General features: G+C 48.4%; 1 protein-coding gene across 4 annotated transcripts in view; it reads left to right on the top strand.

Moving 5' to 3' along the window:
* The window catches only part of lifra (LIF receptor subunit alpha a), a 229,468-nt gene extending 212,215 nt beyond the window's left edge, over positions 1-17,253 (top strand). For all 4 annotated transcript variants that reach the window (XM_085967341.1, XM_085967430.1, XM_085967272.1 and 1 more), the window contains 2 exons: positions 9,657-9,732; positions 10,818-17,253. In XM_085967341.1, the coding sequence (XP_085823467.1) occupies positions 9,657-9,732; positions 10,818-11,495 (754 nt within the window). In that variant the 3' untranslated portion in view covers positions 11,496-17,253. The remainder of the gene's footprint in view (positions 1-9,656; positions 9,733-10,817) is intronic.
* Positions 17,254-19,104: the final 1,851 nt, after the last annotated feature.

Below are 19,104 nucleotides of genomic sequence, written 5' to 3'. Positions count from 1 at the left end.
TCAACCTTTTTAAACACTGAAATGGCAATTGCATTTTAACCAAACACTCTTCCTGCCACCTGTAATGAAATCTAAGACTCATTGCACCATCTCTTACTCTGCTCCCATTTTTCCCCAGGGTCTCTAAACTGTGAAGCTCCTCCCCTTCCACAAACTTGCTGGCACCTCACCACTACCTGATTAACCGTGTCTGTTCTCCTTTCTGCCTTTAAGAACATAAGAAATAGGAGCAGGAGTAGGCCATTCGGCCCTTCGAGCCTGTTCCCCCATTCAATGAGATCATGGCTGATCTTCTGCCTCAACTCCATTCACCGGCCCTATCGCCATATCCCTTGATGCCCTTACTAGTCAGAAATCTATTGACTTCTGTTTTAAATATACCCAATGACTGAGCCTCCACAGCCCTCTGGGGTAGAGAATTCCAAAGATTCACCACCCTCTGTGAAGAAATTTCATCTCATCTCAGTCCTGAATGGCCTACCCTTTATCCTGAGGCTGTGGCCCCTGGTTCTAGACTCCCCAGCCAAGGGAAACATTCTCCCAGCATCCACCCTATCAAGCCCTGTAATAATTTTGTATGCTTCAATGAGATCCCCTCTCATTCTTCTGAATTCAAGAGAATACAGGCCTAGTTTACTCAATCTCTTTTTTCATACGACAGTCCCGCCATCCCAGGAATCAATCTCGTGAACCCTCGTTGCACTCCCTCTATGGCAAGTATATCCTTCCTTAAGTAAGGAGACCAAAATTGTACACAGTACTCCAGGTGTGGTCTCACCAAGGCCCTATATAATTGGAGTAAGACTTCTTTACTCAAATCCTCTTGTAATGAAGGCCAGCATACAATTTACCTTCCATGTACAAGGACACCCAGGTCCCTTTGAGCATCTGCATTCCCCAATCTTTCACCATTTAGGAACTAACCTGCCTTTCTGGTTTTTCTACCAAAGTGGATAACTTCACATTTATCCACATTATAATCCATCTGCCATGTTCTCGCCCACTCACTGAGCCTGTCGAGATCCCCTTGAAGCCTCTTCGCAACTGACACTGCCACCTAGCTTTGTGTCATCAGCAAATTTAGACCGCTCATCCAAATCATTGATACAGGTTGTGACTAGCTGGGGCCCAAGCACCAATCCTTGCGGTACCCCACTAGTCACAGCCTGCCATCCTGAAAAAGACCCGTTTATCCCTACTCTTTGTTTTCTGTCTGTTAACCAATTCTCAATCCATGCTAGTATATTACCCCCAATTCCATGTGCCCTAATTTTGTTCATCAACCTCTTGTGTGGGACCTTATCGAAGGCCTTCTGAAAATCCAAATACACCACATCTACTGGTTCCCCTTTGTCTACTCCACCAGCTACATCCTCAAAGAACTCCAATAGGTTTGCCAAACAGGATTTCCCTTTCATAAATCCAAATTGACTGTGCCCAATTTTACTATTAGTTTCTAAGTGCCCAGTTATTGCATCCTTTATAATAGATTCCAGCATTTTCCCAACTACTGATGTGAGGCTAACAGGTCTGTAGTTCCCTGTTTTCTCTCTCCCTCCTTTCTTAAATAGCGGGGTTACATTTGCTATCCTCCAATCTGCAGGAACCGTTCCAGAATCTACAGAATTTTGGAAGATGACAACCAATGCGTCCACTATCCCAATGGCCACCTCTTTGAAAACCCTAGGATGTAGGTCATCCAGTCCTTGGGATCTGTCGACATTTAGTCCCATTAATTTTGCTAGTACTGTTTTTTTACTAATAATTTCTTTAAGTTCCTCATTCTCGCCACACCTTTGGTTTTCTCGTATTTTTGGGAGGTTTTTTGTGTCTTCCTCCGTGAAGACAGAAACAAAGTATTTATTTAATTTCTCAGCCATTTCCTCATTCCCCATTATAAATTCTCCCATCTCTGACTGTAAAGGACCTACATTTACCTTTGCCAGTCTTTTCCTTTTCACATACCTATAGAAGCTTTTACAATCCAATTTTATATTTTTTGCTAGTTTGTGCTCATATTCCATTTTCCCTTTCTTTATCAATTTCTTGGTCCCCCTTTGCTGATTTCTAAAAAGATCCCAATCCTCAGGCTGACCGCTTTTTCTGGCAACTTTATAAGCTTCCTCCTTTGACTTAATACTAGCTTTAATTTCTTTTGTTAGCCATGGTTGGATCACTTTTCCTTTTGGGTTTTTATGCCCTACAGGACTATATGTTTGTTGCAAACTATACATTATTTCCTTGAATGTTAGCCATTGTATGTCCACCTTCATACTTTTTAGTGTAGTCTCCCAATCTACCTTGGCCAACTTGTCCCTCATACCCTTGTAGTTTCCTCTGTTTAGATTGAAGACCATAGTTTCAGATTGGACTACATGACTCTCAAAATTAATATAAAATTCAATCATATTATGGTCACTTTTCCCTAAAGGCCCCTTTACCACAAGATTATTAATTAGCCCTTTCTCATTACACAGTACCAGATCCAGAATAGCCTGTTCCCTGATTGGTTCCTCCACATCTCGCATGCATTCCAAGAATTCGTCCTCCGCACCATTAGTGGTAATTTGATTTGCCCAGTCAATATGTAGATTAAAGTCCCCCATGATTACCATATTGCCCTTGTTACATGCACTTCTAATCTCTTGATTGATACTGTGCCCTACATTACCATTACTGTTTGGTGGCCTATACACAACTCCCACCAATGTTTTCCGCCCTTTGCTGTTTCTTAGCTCCACCCAAACTGATTCCAGTTCTACATCACGATCTGCCAAGCCAAGATCTTTTATCTCTACCGTACCGATCTCATCCCTTATTAACAGCGCTACGCCACCTCCTTTTCCTTTTTGTCTGTCCTTCCTAAATGTTGAGTACTCTGGAACATTCAGTTCCCAGCTTTGGTTACCCTGCAACTATGTGTCTGTAATGGCAATTACATACATAGAAGATAGGAGCAGGAGTAGGCCATTCGGCCCTTCACGCCTGCTCCACCATTCAATGAGATCATGGCTGATCATCCAAATTCAGTACCCGGTCCCTGCCTTCTCCCCATATCCCTTGATCCCTTTAGCCTCAAGAAATATATCCAACTCTTTCTTGAATATACTTAATGAACTGGCTTCCACCGCCCTCTGTGGCAGAGAATTCCACAGGTTCACCACTCTCTGGGTGAAGAAATTCCTCCTCATTTCAGTCCTAAATGGCTTACCCCTTATCCTTAGACTATGACCCCTGGTTCTGGACTCCCCGGCCATCAGAAACATCCTTCCTGTATCTAGTCTGTCCAGGCCTGACAGAATTTTATAGGTTTCGATGAGATCCCCTCTCAATCTTCTAAACTCCAGTGAGTATAAGCCCAATCGACACAATCTCTCCTCATACGTCATTCCTGCCATCCCAGGTATCAGCCTGGTGAATCTTCGCTGCACTCCTTCCATGGCAAGAACGTCCTTCCTCAGGTAAGGCGACCAAAACTGCACACAATACTCAAGGTGCGGTCTCACCAAGGCCCTGTACAACTGTAGCAAGACATCCTTGTTCCTGTACTCGAACCCTCTTGCTACGAAGGCCAACATACCATTTGCCTTCTTAACCGCATGCTGCACCTGCATGCTTACCTTCAGCGACTGGTGCACAAGAACACCCAGGTCTCTTTGCACCTCCCCTTCTCCCAATCTATTACCATTCAAATAATAATCTGCCTTCCTGTTTTTGCCACTAAAGTGGATAACCTCACATTTATCCACATTATAGTGCATTTGCCATGTTTCTGCCCAATCACCCAACCTGTCCAAATCGTGCTGGAGTTTCACGACATCCTCCTCACAGCATACCCTCCCCCCCAGCTTTGTGTCATCTGCAAATTTGGAGATATTACATCCAATTCCCTCGTCCAGATCATTAATATATATTGTGAACAGCTGGGGTCCGAGGACTGATCCTTGCGATACCCCACTAGTCACTGCCTGCCACTCGGAAAACGACCCGTTTATTCCAACTCTTTGCTTTCTGTCCGCCAACCAGTTCTCTATCCAAGTCAATACCTTGCCCCCAATCCCATGTGCCTTAATTTTGCACGCTAATCTCTTATGAGTCACCACTTGGAGAGGCAAGGATTAATCGGGGATAGTCAGCATGGCTTTGTCAAGGGTAAATCATGTCTGACCAATCTGATTGAATTTTTCGAGGGGGTGACTAGGTGTGTGGATGAGGGAAATGCTGTGGATGTGGTTTACATGGACTTCAGTAAAGCTTTTGACAAAGTCCCGCATAGGAGACTGGTCAAGAAGGTAAGAGCCCATGGGATCCAGGGTGCCTTGGCGCGTTGGATCCTAAACTGGCTGAGTGGCAGGAGGCAGAGGGTGATGGTCGAAGGTTGCTTTTGTGACTGGAAGCCTGTGTCCAGTGGGGTACCTCAGGGATCGGTGCTGGGTCCCTTGCTGTTTGTGATCTACATAAATGATTTGGATGAGAATGTAAAAGGTATGATCAGTAAGTTCGCAGATGACACGAAAATTGGTGGGGTGGTTAATTGCGAGGAGGAAAGCCTCAGGCTACAGGACGATATAAACGGGTTGGTCAGATGGCGGAAAAGTGGCAAATGGAATTTAACCCTGAAAAGTGTGAGGTGATGCATTTTGGACGGACAAATAAGGCAAGGGAATACACAATGAGTGGTAGGACCCTAGGAAGTACAGAGGGTCAGAGGGACCTTGGTGTACATGTACATAGATCCCTGAAGGCAGCGGAACAGGTAGATAAGGTGGTTAAAAAGGCATATGGGATACTTGCCTTCATTAGCCGAGGCATAGAATATAAGAGCAGGGAGGTTATGATGGAGCTGTACAAAATGCTGGTGAGGCCACAGCTGGAGTACTGTGTGCAGTTCTGGTCGCCTCACTATAGAAAGGATGTGATTGCTTTGGAGAGGGTGCAGAGAAGATTCACCAGGATGTTACCTGGGATGGAGCGCCTCACCTATGAAGAAAGGCTAAACAGGCTGGGGTTGTTTTCCTTGGAGCAAAGAAGGCTGAGGGGGGACCTGATTGAGGTGTACAAAATGATGAGGGGCATCGATAGGGTGGATAAAGAGGAACTTTTCCCCTTAGTAGGGGGGTCAATAACAAGGGGGCATAGATTCAGGGTAAGGGGCAGGAGATTTAGAGGGGATTTGAGGAGGAACTTTTTCACCCAGAGGGTGGTTGGAATCTGGAACTCTGCCTGAAAGGGTGGTAGAGGCAGGAACCCTCACAACATTCAAGAAGCATTTGGATGAGCACTTGAAATGCCATTGCATACAAGGCTATGGACCAAATGCTGGAAAATGGGATTAGACTGGACAGGGATTGATGGACGGCGCAGACACGATGGGCCGAAGGGCCTCTTTCTATGCTGTAAAACTCTATGACTCTATGACCTTATCGAAAGCCTTCTGAAAGTCCAAATACACCACATCCACTGGTTCTCCCTTATCTATTTTACCAGTTACATCCTCAAAAAATTCCGGTAGATTAGTCAAGCATGATTTACCTTTTGTAAATCCATGTTGACTTTGTCCGATCCAGTCACTGCTTTCCAAGTGCTCTGCTATTACATCTTTTACAATGGACTCTAGCATTTTCCCCACTACCGATGTCAAGCTTACCGGTCTATAATTCCCCGCCTTTTCTCTACCACCTTTTTTGAATAGTGGGGTAACATTAGCTACCCGCCAATCCATGGGTACCGTTCCAGAGTCTATCGAGTTCTGGAAGATGATCAGCAATGCATCTGCTATTTCTAGGGCCACTTCCTTAAGTACCCTGGGATGTAGATTATCAGGCCCTGGGGATTTATCATCACACCCATTTACTTCTATTAGTGCCATTAATTCATCCACCTTGTTGCGAATGCTACGTGCATTTAGATAAAGTGCCTTCAACTTTGCCTGTTGAATATTTTTCTGCACTTTGATCCTCTTTACTGGTGGCCTTTGTTTCTGCTCCCTACTAGTTTTGTTGACTACTTTTCTAACTTGCACTTCCAGCTTTGTTTCTCTCTGTTCTGGGCCCACACTTAGGTTCCCAGCCCCCTGACAAACTAGTTTAAATCCTTCCCAACAGCATTAGCAAGCCCCCCTGTGAGGATATTGGTCCCGGTTCTGCCGAGGTGTAACCCATCCAGCTTGTACAGGTCCCCCTTCCCCAGAATGGGTCCCAATGCCTCAGGAACTTAAATCCCGCCTTCCTACGCCATCTCTCCAGCCACGCATTCATCTGGTCTATTCTCCTATTTCTGCTCTCGCTAGCACGTGGCACTGGGAGTAATCCTGAGATTACTACCTTTTGAGGTCCTGCTTTTTAATTTATTCCCTAGCTCCCTATATTCAGCTTGCAAGACCTCGTCCCTCTTTCTACCTAAGTCATTGGTACCGATATGGACGACGACCTCTGGCTGTTCACCCTCCCCCTTCAGAATGTCCTGCAGCTGCTCAGTGACAGGACATTGCTGGAGTCCTGGCATTCCTGGCTGATGTGTCTCTCTCTAGAGCTGTACCTGAGCCAGTATTCGTGCCCCTGCCGCTGTCCTGGCTGATGTGTCTCTCTCTAGAGCTGTACCTGAGCCAGTATTCGTGCCCCTGCCGCTGTCCTGGCTGATGTGTCTCTCTCTAGAGCTGTACCTGAGCCAGTATTCGTGCCCCTGCTGCTGTCCTGGCTGATGTGTCTCTCTCTAGAGCTGTACCTGAGCCAGTATTCGTGCCCCTGCCGCTGTCCTGGCTGATGTGTCTCTCTAGAACTGTACCTGAGCCAGTATTCGTGCCCCTGCCGCTGTCCTGGCTGATGTGTCTCTCTAGAGCTGTACCTGAGCCAGTATTCGTGCCCCTGCCGCTGTCCTGGCTGATGTGTCTCTCTCTCGCGCTGTACCTGAGCCAGTATTTGTGCCCCTGCCGCTGTCCTGGCTGATGGCTATCTCGCTCAAAGAAAGAAAGAAAGACACAAAAGCAAAATACTACGGATGTTGGAAATCTGAAATAAAAACAAAATGCTGGAAGGCAGCATCTGTGGAGAGAGAAACAGAGTTAATGTTTCAGGTCGATGACCTTTCGTCAGAACTGGGAAAAGTTAGAGATGTGACAGATTTTAAGCAAGTGCAGGGAAAGGGGGGAGGGGAGGAAAGAACAAAAGGGAAGGTCTGTGATAGGGTGGAAGACAGGAGTGATTTAAATGACAAAAGGGATGATGGTGCAAGGCAAAAGGAGATGGCAATGGGACAAGTAAAGAAACAAAAGATAAGTCTCGAAGAGATGTAAATGGGAACGGCAGAATCATCAACAGCTGTCTTGTGAAATAATAGGGGCCGAGGTTATGATCTGAAATTGTTGAACTTGATGTTGAGTCCAGGAGGCTGTAAAGTGCCTAATCGAAAGATGAGGTGCTGTTCCTCGAACTTGCGTTGAGCTTCATTGGAACAGTGTAAGAAGCCGAGGACAGAGAGATCAGAGTGGGAGTGAAGCGGAGAATTAAAGTGACAGGTGACCGGAAGCTCGGGGTCACCCTTACGGACTGAACGGAGGTGTTCCACAAAGCGGTCGCCCAATCTGCGTTTGGTCTCCCCAATGTCATAGAGTCATAGAGTTTTACAGCACAGAAAGAGGCCCTTCGGCCCATCGTGTCTGCGCCGCCCATCCATCCCTGTCCAGTCTAATCCCATTTTCCAGCATTTGGTCCATAGCCCTGTATGCAATGGCATTTCAAGTGCTCATCCAAATGCTTCTTGAATGTTGTGAGGGTTCCTGCCTCTACCACCCTTTTAGGCATTGAGTTCCACATTCCAACCACCCTCTGGGTGAAAAAGTTCCTCCTCAAATCCCCTCTAAATCTCCTGCCCCTTACCCTGAATCTATGCCCCCTTGTTATTGACCCCCCTACTAAGGGGAAAAGTTCCTCTTTGTCTACCCTATCTATGCCCCTCATCATTTTGTACACCTCAATCAGGTCCCCCCTCAGCCTTCTTTGCTCCAAGGAAAACAACCCCAGCCTGTTTAGTCTTTCTTCATAGCTGAGGCGCTCCATCCCAGGTAACATCCTGGTGAATCTTCTCTGCACCCTCTCCAAAGCAATCACATCCTTCCTATAGTGAGGCGACCAGAACTGCACACAGTACTCCAGCTGTGGCCTCACCAGCGTTTTGTACAGCTCCATCATAACCTCCCTGCTCTTATATTCTATGCCTCGGCTAATGAAGGCAAGTATCCCATATGCCTTTTTAACCACCTTATCTACCTGTTCCGCTGCCTTCAGAGATCTATGTACATGTACACCAAGGTCCCTCTGACCCTCTGTACTTCCTAGGGTCCTACCAGGGTCCTGTAGAGGAGACCACATCGTGAGCAGCGAATACAGTATACTAGATTGCAAGAAGTACAAGTAAATCACTGTTTCACCCGGAAGGAGTGTTTGGGGCCCTGGACAGTGGGAAGAGAGGAGGTAAAAGGGCAGGTGTTGCATCCCCTGCGCTTGCACGGGAAGGTGCCAGGGGAATGGGAGGGGGTGTTGGGAGTGATAGAGGAGTGGATCAGGGTCTCTCAGAGGGAGCGGTCCCTTCAGAATGCTGAAAGGGGAGGAGAGAGGAAGATGCGTTTGGTGATGGGATCACACTGGAGATGGCGGAGGATGATCCGTTGAATGTGGAGGCTGGTAGGGTGAAAGGTGAGGACAAGGGGAACCCTATCATGGGTCTGGGAGGGGAGGGGAAGGGGTGAGAGCAGAAGTGTGGGAAATGGAACGGACACGGCCGAGGGCCATGTCCACCACGGTAGAGAAGATTCCTCATTTGGCGAAAAAGGAAGACATATCGGAAGCACTAGTTTGGAAGGTGGCATCGTCAGAACAGATGCGACGGAGCTGTGGGAGTCAGTGGGCTTATAGTGGATGTTTGTCGATAGCCTATCCCCAGAAATGGAGACAGATAAGTTGAGGAAGGGAAGAGTCGGAGATGGACCATGTGAAGGTGAGGGAAGGGTGGAAATTGGAGGCAAAGTGAATGAAATTTTCTAGTTCAGGGCGAGAGCAGGAAGCGGCACCGATACAGTCATCAATGTATCGGAAAAAGAGGTGAGGGATTGGACCGGAGTAGGACTGGAACAAAGAGTGCTCCACATATTCCCACGAAAAGGCAGGCATAGCAGGTTCCCATAGCAACACCTTTAATTTGGAGGAAATGAGTGGAGTCAAAGGAGAAGTTGTTCAATGTGGGAACAAGTTCAGCCAGGCGGAGGAGGGTGGTGGCGGATGGGGACTGGTTGGGCCTTTGTTCAAGGAAGAAGCGAAGCGCCTTCAGGCCATCCTGGTGGGGGATGGAAGTGTAGAGGGAATGGATATTCATAGTGAAAAGGGGACGGTTGGGGCCAGGAAACTTAAAGTGGCGGAGGGCGTTGGAAGAGTCGAGGATGTAGGTGGGAAGAGACTGGACAAGGGGAGAAAAAAAAATAGTCGAGATAGGAAGAGATAAGTTCCGTGGGGCAAGAACAGGCTGAAACGATGGGTCTATCAGGGCAGTCCTGTTTGTGGATCTTGGGAAGGAGGTAGAAGCGGGCTGTGCGGGGTTGGGGAACTATGAGGTTGGTGGTGAGAACACTGAGCTACTGACTGTTTCCTTCTTCCCATCTTTTCCAGGATCAAAGAGACATTTTATCCTGATATTCCCGATCCAAATAACAGCAAAGTCCTGCAGGACGGAAACTTCCTTCAGGTATAGTCCAGCTAAGCACTGAGTGATGGGAACATTTTATGCACATGTGCATATGTAGGCATATGTATATCGGTGTATGTATGTGTGCACATGTGTATCAGTGTTTATATATATTTGTGGGTACATATATCTGTATGTTTAAGTATGTGTACATCTGCTTGTCTGTGTGTATGAAAATGTGTGTGGCTGTGCAAATGTGCTTTTGAATGGAAGTGTATAGGGAGGGGTCAATAACCAGGGGGCATAGATTTAAAGTAAGTGGTAGAAGGATTGAGGGGAGTTGAGACATTTTTTCACCCAGAGGGTGGTGGGGGTCTGGAACTCACTGCCTGAAAGGGTGGTAGAGGCAGAAACGCTCCTCACATTTAAGAAGTGCTTGGATATGCACTTGAAGTGCCGTAACCTACAGGGCTATGGACTAAGAGCTGTTAAGTAGGATTAGGGTGGATCGCTCTTTTTTGGCCGGCACAGACACGATGGGCCGAATGGCCTCCTTCTGTGACGTAAATTTCTGATTCTACGTATAGGACGCGTTCTCTCAATTTTACATTATCTGGTGACTCATTCCCCAGCCATTGCGTTGAGTCAGGAGACCGAATGCCCCTAGCTAGGATTTAATCTGGGACCTGAGCCAGGCGGGCCTGCAGTATGCACCCCAGACTAGCACATTGATGGGGACCTATCACTGGAGCTGGGATCCTTCCCACTTGCCTCCGGGCAGCCGTGCGATCCAGTGCCCGATTGGGCAGGGTGGTCCTGGGTGGGGAGGCAGTGGGATGCTCCCCAGTGCTGGGCGGTTGTGTGTTTTATGTCACTACTCCTGCGCACACTTCGGGTGGGAGTGGGGTCCCTGAGCCTTGGCTGTGTCAACCTGTGCCCAGGTCGTCCGGACTCGGCGGAGTAGGTTTTGTTCCCGCGGAGAGAGCCTGCGTGTTCTATATCGAGCAGACAGAAACTCCGCCAGTGCGGGTTTCTCAGTCGCTCCGATTGGAGACTGATGCACTGGGATGACCCCTGCTGACCAGATATAACCATCTAAAGCCAGGAAGATCCCTCAGCTATTTCCTTTTCCTTAATCTTTTTAGGGAGTTAACGTGTGCAAAACTCTGGAGCCGAAGGATTGTACGCCCAACGAAGTCCAGGTTGTGGAAGAGAAACAGGTTGGAAGGGAGGCTGAGAAGCAAATCGAGGCGGACAATAAGGGTGAGATTATTCCTGAGGATGTCTCTGATACAGAGAACCCGGAGCACGGTGTCTTATCGTACAGTCCGCACCGCACATCTACCGAGACCTCGGGGGAGACCAACCCAGCGTTCGACGTAGCAGCCCCTTCATCACCATCCGTCTACCCCAGTGAGGTAATGTACACGAGCATACGGGGCCCTGGATATCAGCAACAGGAGGCACCAATGGAGGACGGAACGCAGGTGATCGTCAAGTCAGGCTATCAACCTCAGATTCACGCAGCCACCAATCACTCGCCGGGCAGAGCACGGACTGAACTGCAGGAGCTAATGCCTCAACCCAACGGCTACCAGCCACAGACACACCGCAAATCCTGGACCTTGGATCCCAGAGACTTCCCACCACCCGAAACTGAATCCATCGGCAGCCCCACCTCCATCAATTCCCAAGCGTTCCTGATTCCGGAGAAGACGCTGGGAGAGGACAGCGACTTCAAACCCAGCAGCAAAACGTGGTCCCTCCCCTTTTTCAACTCCAGATTGTCCTCAACTTCAGTCGGTAACTCCAACAACAGCTGAGGGGTGGGGGTGGGTGGGGGTGGAGACATTGGGAGAAGGGTAGGGTGCGAAATGGAGGGACCCGGGTCCAAACCTTCGCCATTAGCCTTCATCTTGTTTTTACTCGATGAGAATCCTCTGACACCCGGAACACTCTGGCACCACAGCGACCCCAAGCAGCACAGTCTGCTCGAGTCGGACTTCGAGCAAGGGGAAGCAGCTCATTTTGTCTTTACTCTATTAGCCTCTTCTCAAAGTTCAGGGGCTTGAAAGCAGATGGAAGGAGCGACTTGCAGAAACCTTCTAATTATAAGAGAGTTTGTAGCTACCGTGACCCTGACTGAGCCACAACAGTCACAGCCCTCAGTTGAATGGACTGCTGCCTCTCACTGCATATCTTATTGGCAGAGGCAGCTCGAGGGGCTGAATGGCCTGCTCCTGTTCCAATGTTCCTGTTTAATCTTGGCTTGTGATCTCGGACTGCCATTACACTGTTACTTTTTTATAAAAGTGGCATTGAGTACATTAATGAAACAGAGCCGAATTGATGCAGGTGTGAAAGGCGGTTCTATCTGTGGAATGCAATCACCTAGCACTGAATAACTCTGGGTATCTCGAGGGCTTCTTGTTTCGAGCACCGGGTACACTCCGGTTTCACCGGAGATTAATAAGATTGGACGGAGTCTGTTGGGAGCGAGGCCGACGGGGCAAGTGGCCATTTTGTTCCCATTTCAGACTTGTGTGCTTGTGACGTTACTCGGAATACGACGGGGCAGGTCTCCGGCTCACTACAGCTCTGTGGATCTTTTACGGAAGTTCTGCCTTAGTTACCGTTTCTTGTTCCAAATTGATTTGGTGCGTCAATCAACAGGAAATGGCGAAAAGATTTGGGCCGAGCTACCTGTGGCTCACCACCTCGCTCCTCCCCTTCCCCAGGGAGTCGACCCTCGCGCGCTCCCCTTCCCCAGGGAGTCGACCCTCGCGCGCTCCCCTTCCCCAGGGAGTCGACCCTCGCGCGCTCCCCTTCCCCAGGGAGTCGACCCTCGCGCGCTCCCCTTCCCCAGGGAGTCGACCCTCGCGCGCTCCCCTTCCCCCAGGGAGTCGACCCTCGCGCGCTCCCCTTCCCCCAGGGAGTCGACCCTCGCGCGCGCTCCCCTTCCCCAGGGAGTCGACCCTCGCGCGCGCGCTCCCCTTCCCCAGGGAGTCGACCCTCGCGCGCGCTCCCCTTCCCCAGGGAGTCGACCCTCGCGCGCGCTCCCCTTCCCCAGGGAGTCGACCCTCGCGCGCGCTCCCCTTCCCCAGGGAGTCGACCCTCGCGCGCTCCCCTTCCCCCAGGGAGTCGACCCTCGCGCGCTCCCCTTCCCCCAGGGAGTCGACCCTCGCGCGCTCCCCTTCCCCCAGGGAGTCGACCCTCGCGCGCTCCCCTTCCCCCAGGGAGTCGACCCTCGCGCGCTCCCCTTCCCCAGGGAGTCGACCCTCGCGCGCTCCCCTTCCCCAGGGAGTCGACCCTCGCGCGCTCCCCTTCCCCAGGGAGCCCAGCCTCGCGCGCTCCCCTTCCCCAGGCAGCCCAGCCCACTGCTACAGGAGAGCAAACAAATGAAGCCCAATGATCTGGGGACGTGCATGGCAGGAGGGGTGGTACACACACAGGCACACCCTCTGAGTGGAGGGGGAGGGACTGAGCCATTTCAAATTAAATGTTTGCATTTGCGGTGGCTCGCACCACTTCCTGCTTTAACTAAGTGAGCAAGGACTTGAACACAACAGCAATGTCCTGCTGAGTGAGCTGGGGTTTCAGAAGAGAATTCTACCTGTGTTGTGCCTCATCAAAACCAAAGCGCTTTGTGTACAACCAACTGCTTTGAAGTGCCGTGACTGTTGTCGGTAAAGCTTGGCGTGAGCTGGTTGCGAGGATTGTCTGTGTGGTCCAGTTTAAATATTCTCTGGTTATGACACACAACTGTAAACCGACTAGAAGATGAATTGTGGCTTTGTGTTCACAATCTGAGGACAGGCTGTGATCTGAAACTCCACAGTGTTGTACGGAACTGTTCATTCAGCACGTCTGCCTCAAAGGACCAAGTCAGCCTTCATTTCCTGCTTCTTCTGGAGGCTGGGGGAACTTTCAAAGAATTCATAGTTTGAGGAGCAAGGGAAAAAACAACGGGAAGAGCTCAGCTGTTGAGTGTGGGGCGTCAGCTGATGTAAACTCTTGTGTCAAAATGTTATCCTGGAACCAGGGAGGGCATAGGTTTAAAGTAAGTGGTAGAAGGATTGAGGGGAGTTGAGGAGAGCTTTTTTCACCCAGAGGGTGGTGGGGGTCTGGAACTCACTGCCTGAAAGGGTGGTAGAGGCAGAAACCCTCATTGCATTTAAAAAGTGCTTGGATGTGCACTTGAAGTGCCGTAACCTGCAGGGCTACGGACCGAGAGCTGGAAAGTGGGATTAGGCTGGAGAGCTCTTTGTCGGCCGGCACAGACACGATGGGCCGAATGGCCTCCTTCTGTGCCATAAATTTCTATGATTCTAAGTAGTGGGATTCCAGTAACACTGCACAGGGAGCCACTGGGAAAGCCATGCCAAGGAGTCATTCAGCATTCTACAGCACACCGGGCAAAGCACCAGGCGTTACAGAGACGGGGGCTGTGGTTCCTGCGATCTATACACTGGGTCCGTGCTGCTTACCCAGTCAGTTTGGAACTTTGCTATAAGAAGTCTATTCGATTGTCAACTTGTTTGTTCAACTAGCCTGGTACATAGTAACTGCCGGGATACATCTGTATACCTACATTTGCAATTAAGAACAACTTGCAATGTATTTACCTTTTCTCCAGCTGGGAGGGGAGGGAGAGGGAAGGATGGTCCTCCTGCACATGTATCCATGTCGCTGCTCTATAGCCCCGAGATAACGTGGGCAACGCCATTCCCACCCGACCCTCCCACCCACAGCAGGGGTCAGCAGCTTGCCATGAACATGGGCCCCTCCTGTTCCCCCTGCGCTGGATGTGGAGAGAGTTATTAGCCCACTGCCGCACCACAAGGACTAAGAGTTGATCGCAGCTTTCATTGCAAGCAGTGAAGACAGCGATTGGGCCGCAGGGCGAAGGCAATGTTTCCTCACCTATCTGCTGTTTAACATCAGACAGTTGGAGACCAATACAATAACTTCTAATTTGTAAAAATAACACCAAGTTACTGATCGCTGATGGGAAGCATGCCAGCACTTGCTTCACACGCGCACAAAAATAAACACTGTACACATACATCCGCACAGATATACACATCCCTCTCCGAATGGAGGGAGAAGGACTGAGCCATTTCAATATAAATGTTCTGACTTGCAGCTCCAACACACGTGAAGTTTATTGTCCTCAAGCTGTCAAAGCCTGGGCATTCCTGTCAGCGAGCAGGGTGGTATTTGCCTCTGTTTTAATGCATGTGTTAACCCATTTATTCTAAAGGAATGTTGTATGCACACTTGGCTGCTAGTATCACCAACAGTAATTATTAGGCTTCAGTTTATTTTTTTTTAAGTGTGGGGGTATGGATGCTGTTTTAATCGTGTCACGAGTAAATCAGTATTAATCAGTATTTCAATAATGATTGTTAAATTGGTAGAACCGAATCCCAGAGAGGTATGGACAAGAAACTGATCCTGAATAGTTTGTGCAAGAATTCTGAGGGCATTTCTCCGCCCCACCCCAATCCCTCTCTACAGGAATACACCCCCCCCCCCCCGGCCTTTTGGGTCCTGTACAGTACAGAAACATCCCCTCCCCTCCTCCAGTCTCCTGTATGGTGCAGAAAATCCACCCCCCCCCCCCCCAAAGGCCCCATATGGCAGAGGAACACATCCTCTTCAGGTTCCCATACAGTACAGGGACCCACTCCCTTCAAGACCGTGTACAGTACAGGAACCCATTCTTCTCTCCCCAACCCCCCCGCCTCCCTCCCAATTTGATCCAACACTAACGAGATATAAAAAGCATGCAGCTAAGAGCAGGGATGTCAGCAGCCTTTTGTTTGCCCAGCTCTCTTGCCTTGTCTTATAAGCTATTTTGTGTTGTGTAAAGAGTCTTTCTTCCCATCAACTCTCTCCGTCCCCTTTCCTGACCACTGGAACATCCCCTGCCCCGCACTTCTGCCTGCTGCAACCTGGTAACTGACTGGTAGGAACCGCATAAGAGCATCAGCGTGCGGTTCTCCGTGAGGTAGCTTCTGGTCTCCATTTTGCATTGCTAGATGCATTTAAGGGGAAGCTAGATAAGTACATGAGGGAGAAAGGAATAGAAGGGTTCGATGAAGAGGGATGGGAGTAGGCTCGTGTGGAGCATAAACATCGGCATGAACCATTTGGGCTGAATGGCCTGTTTCTGTGCTGTGAATTTTTCCCCATTCCCACCAAAGACAAGGCTGAGATTAGGGACTCATCTCTGAGCCAATTGGGAAGGGACCGAGGTCAGAGGGTGTTGTCTGCTGCTCTGGATCGCAGTCCGCTGCTGCTATCTAGGTTTGCTGGATCAGTTTCACAGTGTTACTGACAGATCATCTGTGGCATTGGTCCTGGTGGGTCACATGATGGCAGTGATGTTATACCACATGCACAATTCTGTTGCTGAGGTGGAGCGGTGTTTAAGGTGGCCTGTCCCTTTAAGTGACTATCTAATCCTGAGGCCAAGCAGTGTTTATTTGCCATTTGTGAGGGAATTTTGAAGATCGGAAAGTACTTGTAAATTTCTTGCTCCATGTCAGGAAAAAAAAACATTATTTTGACTTGTCTTTTAAAAATAATATATATCTGCTTTAAGCACTTGGAAGTGTATGGAATGCTGGCCAACCTTTCAGCTAGTTAGTATTGATGTGCAGCATGCAGATTAAATCTGGCAGTCATGTTTAATTAAATAGATTACATTTTTATCTACTTAATTAAACATGACTCCCATATTGACAGGACTTCCAGTATTTAACAGGGAAAATCATCTGTAAACCTATTTTTGAAAGAGAGACAAGCGATTGATTTACAAGATGGAGAAATGCAGGAGGCACCATTGGAGATATACAGGAACAGTCTGGGATTGCTGAAATTACAATTGATATTTTATAGGATATGAGATTATGCTGTGAGAATATTCCAGGCCGAACACTTTGGTCAACAGTCCTATTGCAATAGTGGAGATTCTAAAATAAACAGGTCACTCTTAAAATGACAGACTAATGTTCATCTGCTAATCTTTGCCAGATAATGTTTGCACAGCATACTCTGAAGGCTGTGGTCTTTTGTTATTTCCATCCCTTATCTCGGTGCTTTGACTTGTGTACCTGCAATGAAAATACGCAGGAGCAGTCTGACCGTTGTAAATCTCCTGTGATGCAGAATACCCGGCATTCTGCCTGGCCCTCGGTGTACTTGATGAACAAGATTGGCAGAGCGAGAAACTCCTCGCGAAGCCAACAGTTTTAATTTGTAAAACTGTGTCTCGGACAAGAGCTGTGCTTTAACTAAAAAATAGATACATCCCTTTCTCCCCACTCCTGTCCTGGACAGTAAGCCGCCCTCCCGTACCTCACCCACTGGGCCATTCTTTATACGTTGGCCCTAACACTGTGTCGGCAGGGGATTCGACCATGGGGGAAGCACCTCACACTATGGTGCCCTGAATCTCATTACACTACAACCGAATAAAAGTCAGAAAATGCTTACATTTGCTGCTGGAATTTTTTTTGTATAAAAGCTTCAATTATTGCCATTTTATATAAAAATAAATATTTCTGTTCCAACGATCTGTCTCCTGTTGTCTGCATTGAGTCTATTGTGGGGGGGGGGGGGGGGGTTGTAAATTACATATACAGTAGTTAGAAAAATGACGTTATTCTAGTGCAACTATTCACAATGACAGTCCTTTGTAAGGCATTGCACAGAGGTAGCAAGGGACTGATGCGCTATCAATTACTCAAAAGACTGAGGTTAAGCGAGTAACTAACAGGCTTTTATTAACAAGAGAATGAAGGTGTGCCTCGAGTGGTCGACCAGTCCAGAATACAGAGGGACTGTGGAGCAGCCACCTTTATACCTGGACTCGTGGGCGGAGTCAGCCGAGGCATGTACAGACATGTACACAGTGGAATACAAACACCCACACAGGCAGGTATAACAGTGGTTTACCACAGGGACAATCCTTTGTAAGGCATTGCACAGAGGTAGCAAGGGACAACACTTTGTAATGTATTATCATATGTCACACAGACAGTCCTTTGTAATGGAACAGTCACATGTCACACATTGACAGGGGCACGCACACACTTGCGTGTACAGATTGAGGTGGTGTTATCTGGATAAGAAGGCAAGGCAATACGTGAGCAGACTGCTGAGTAATACCAACTGATGTACGGCCCATCTTAACCAAAGGAACAGCCGTGGCAGTGGCAGTACAAGTAACTGTACTTCTGCACCAGTGGATCCTTCCAGGCTGCTTAAGGGGACCATTCGCTGTATTAATCAATTGGCAGTCCACCACTGCCTAAAGCAGGTAACTGATGCCTTGTACAGGCGGACATCACAATAGAAGTTGCAGAACAGCAAGAGTGAACAAGCAACTTCTAGCAGGTGGCTGGATTTCCTCAGATGGACTCTGGGTGCAGACTACAGTCACATCTGTTGGAAGCTAAGCTCCACACAGGGCAGGCTTTGTAAAGTTGGATATAAAGGTGTTCCCATCAGTTGAAGCATTGATTCAAGTAGCCCGTCTTCAGGCTGCCATGCCCAACTTTGGTAGCAGCAGAAGCCAGAATCACTGAAGCTAATGTCTGTTTTCTTGAACTCCAAGCAACAGTCACCATCTTCTTAAAGGTGTGTGATTCAAACACCACTCCAGGACTTGAGCACATAATCTAGACTGACACTTCAGTGAAGTGCTGCACTGTTGGAGGTGCCGTCCTTCAGATGTGTCTTTAAACTGAGGACATTAAATATCCTATACCAGCACTTGAAAAGCAGAGTGTCCTGGTGAAATGGCAGGTATTTTTTCTCAACCAATACAACAAAAAAAGTTGATAATCTGGTCATTCATGTCATTGCTGTTTGTAGAACCTTGCTGTATGCAAAATAGTTGCCACATTTCCCCACATAGCCACAGTGACTGGACTTCAAAGTGATTCATTGCATGTGAATGTGTTGGGGTGGCCTGAGAAATGTGGTATAAGAACATAAGAATTAGGAGCATCAGTAGGCCATGTGATCCCGCTAGCCTGTTCCTCCATTCAATAAGATCATGGCCAATCTTTGACCTCAACTCCTTTCCCAGCCTATCCCCATCTCCCTCGGTTCACCTCGCTGTCCAAAAATCTAATCGCTCTCAGCCTTGAATGTACTCGACGACTGAATATCCACAGCCGTCTGGGATAGAGAATTCCAAAGATTCACAATCCTCAGTGAAGAAATTTCTCCTCAATTCAGTCCTAAATGGCCGACCCCTTATCCTGAAACTATGGCCCCTAGTTCTAGACTCTCCAGCTCGGGGAAACAGCCTCTCAGCATCTACCTTGTCAAGCCCTCTAAGAATTCTATATGTTTCAATGAGATCACCTCTCATTCTTCTAAACTGCAGAGACTGAAGGTCCATTCTGCTCAATT

Source organism: Somniosus microcephalus, chromosome 1, assembly GCF_052327205.1.
Source record: "Somniosus microcephalus isolate GS21.2 chromosome 1, FLI_Smic_1.0, whole genome shotgun sequence".
Lineage (NCBI taxonomy): Eukaryota > Metazoa > Chordata > Chondrichthyes > Squaliformes > Somniosidae > Somniosus > Somniosus microcephalus.
This window is presented reverse-complemented; position numbering and strand designations above follow the sequence as displayed.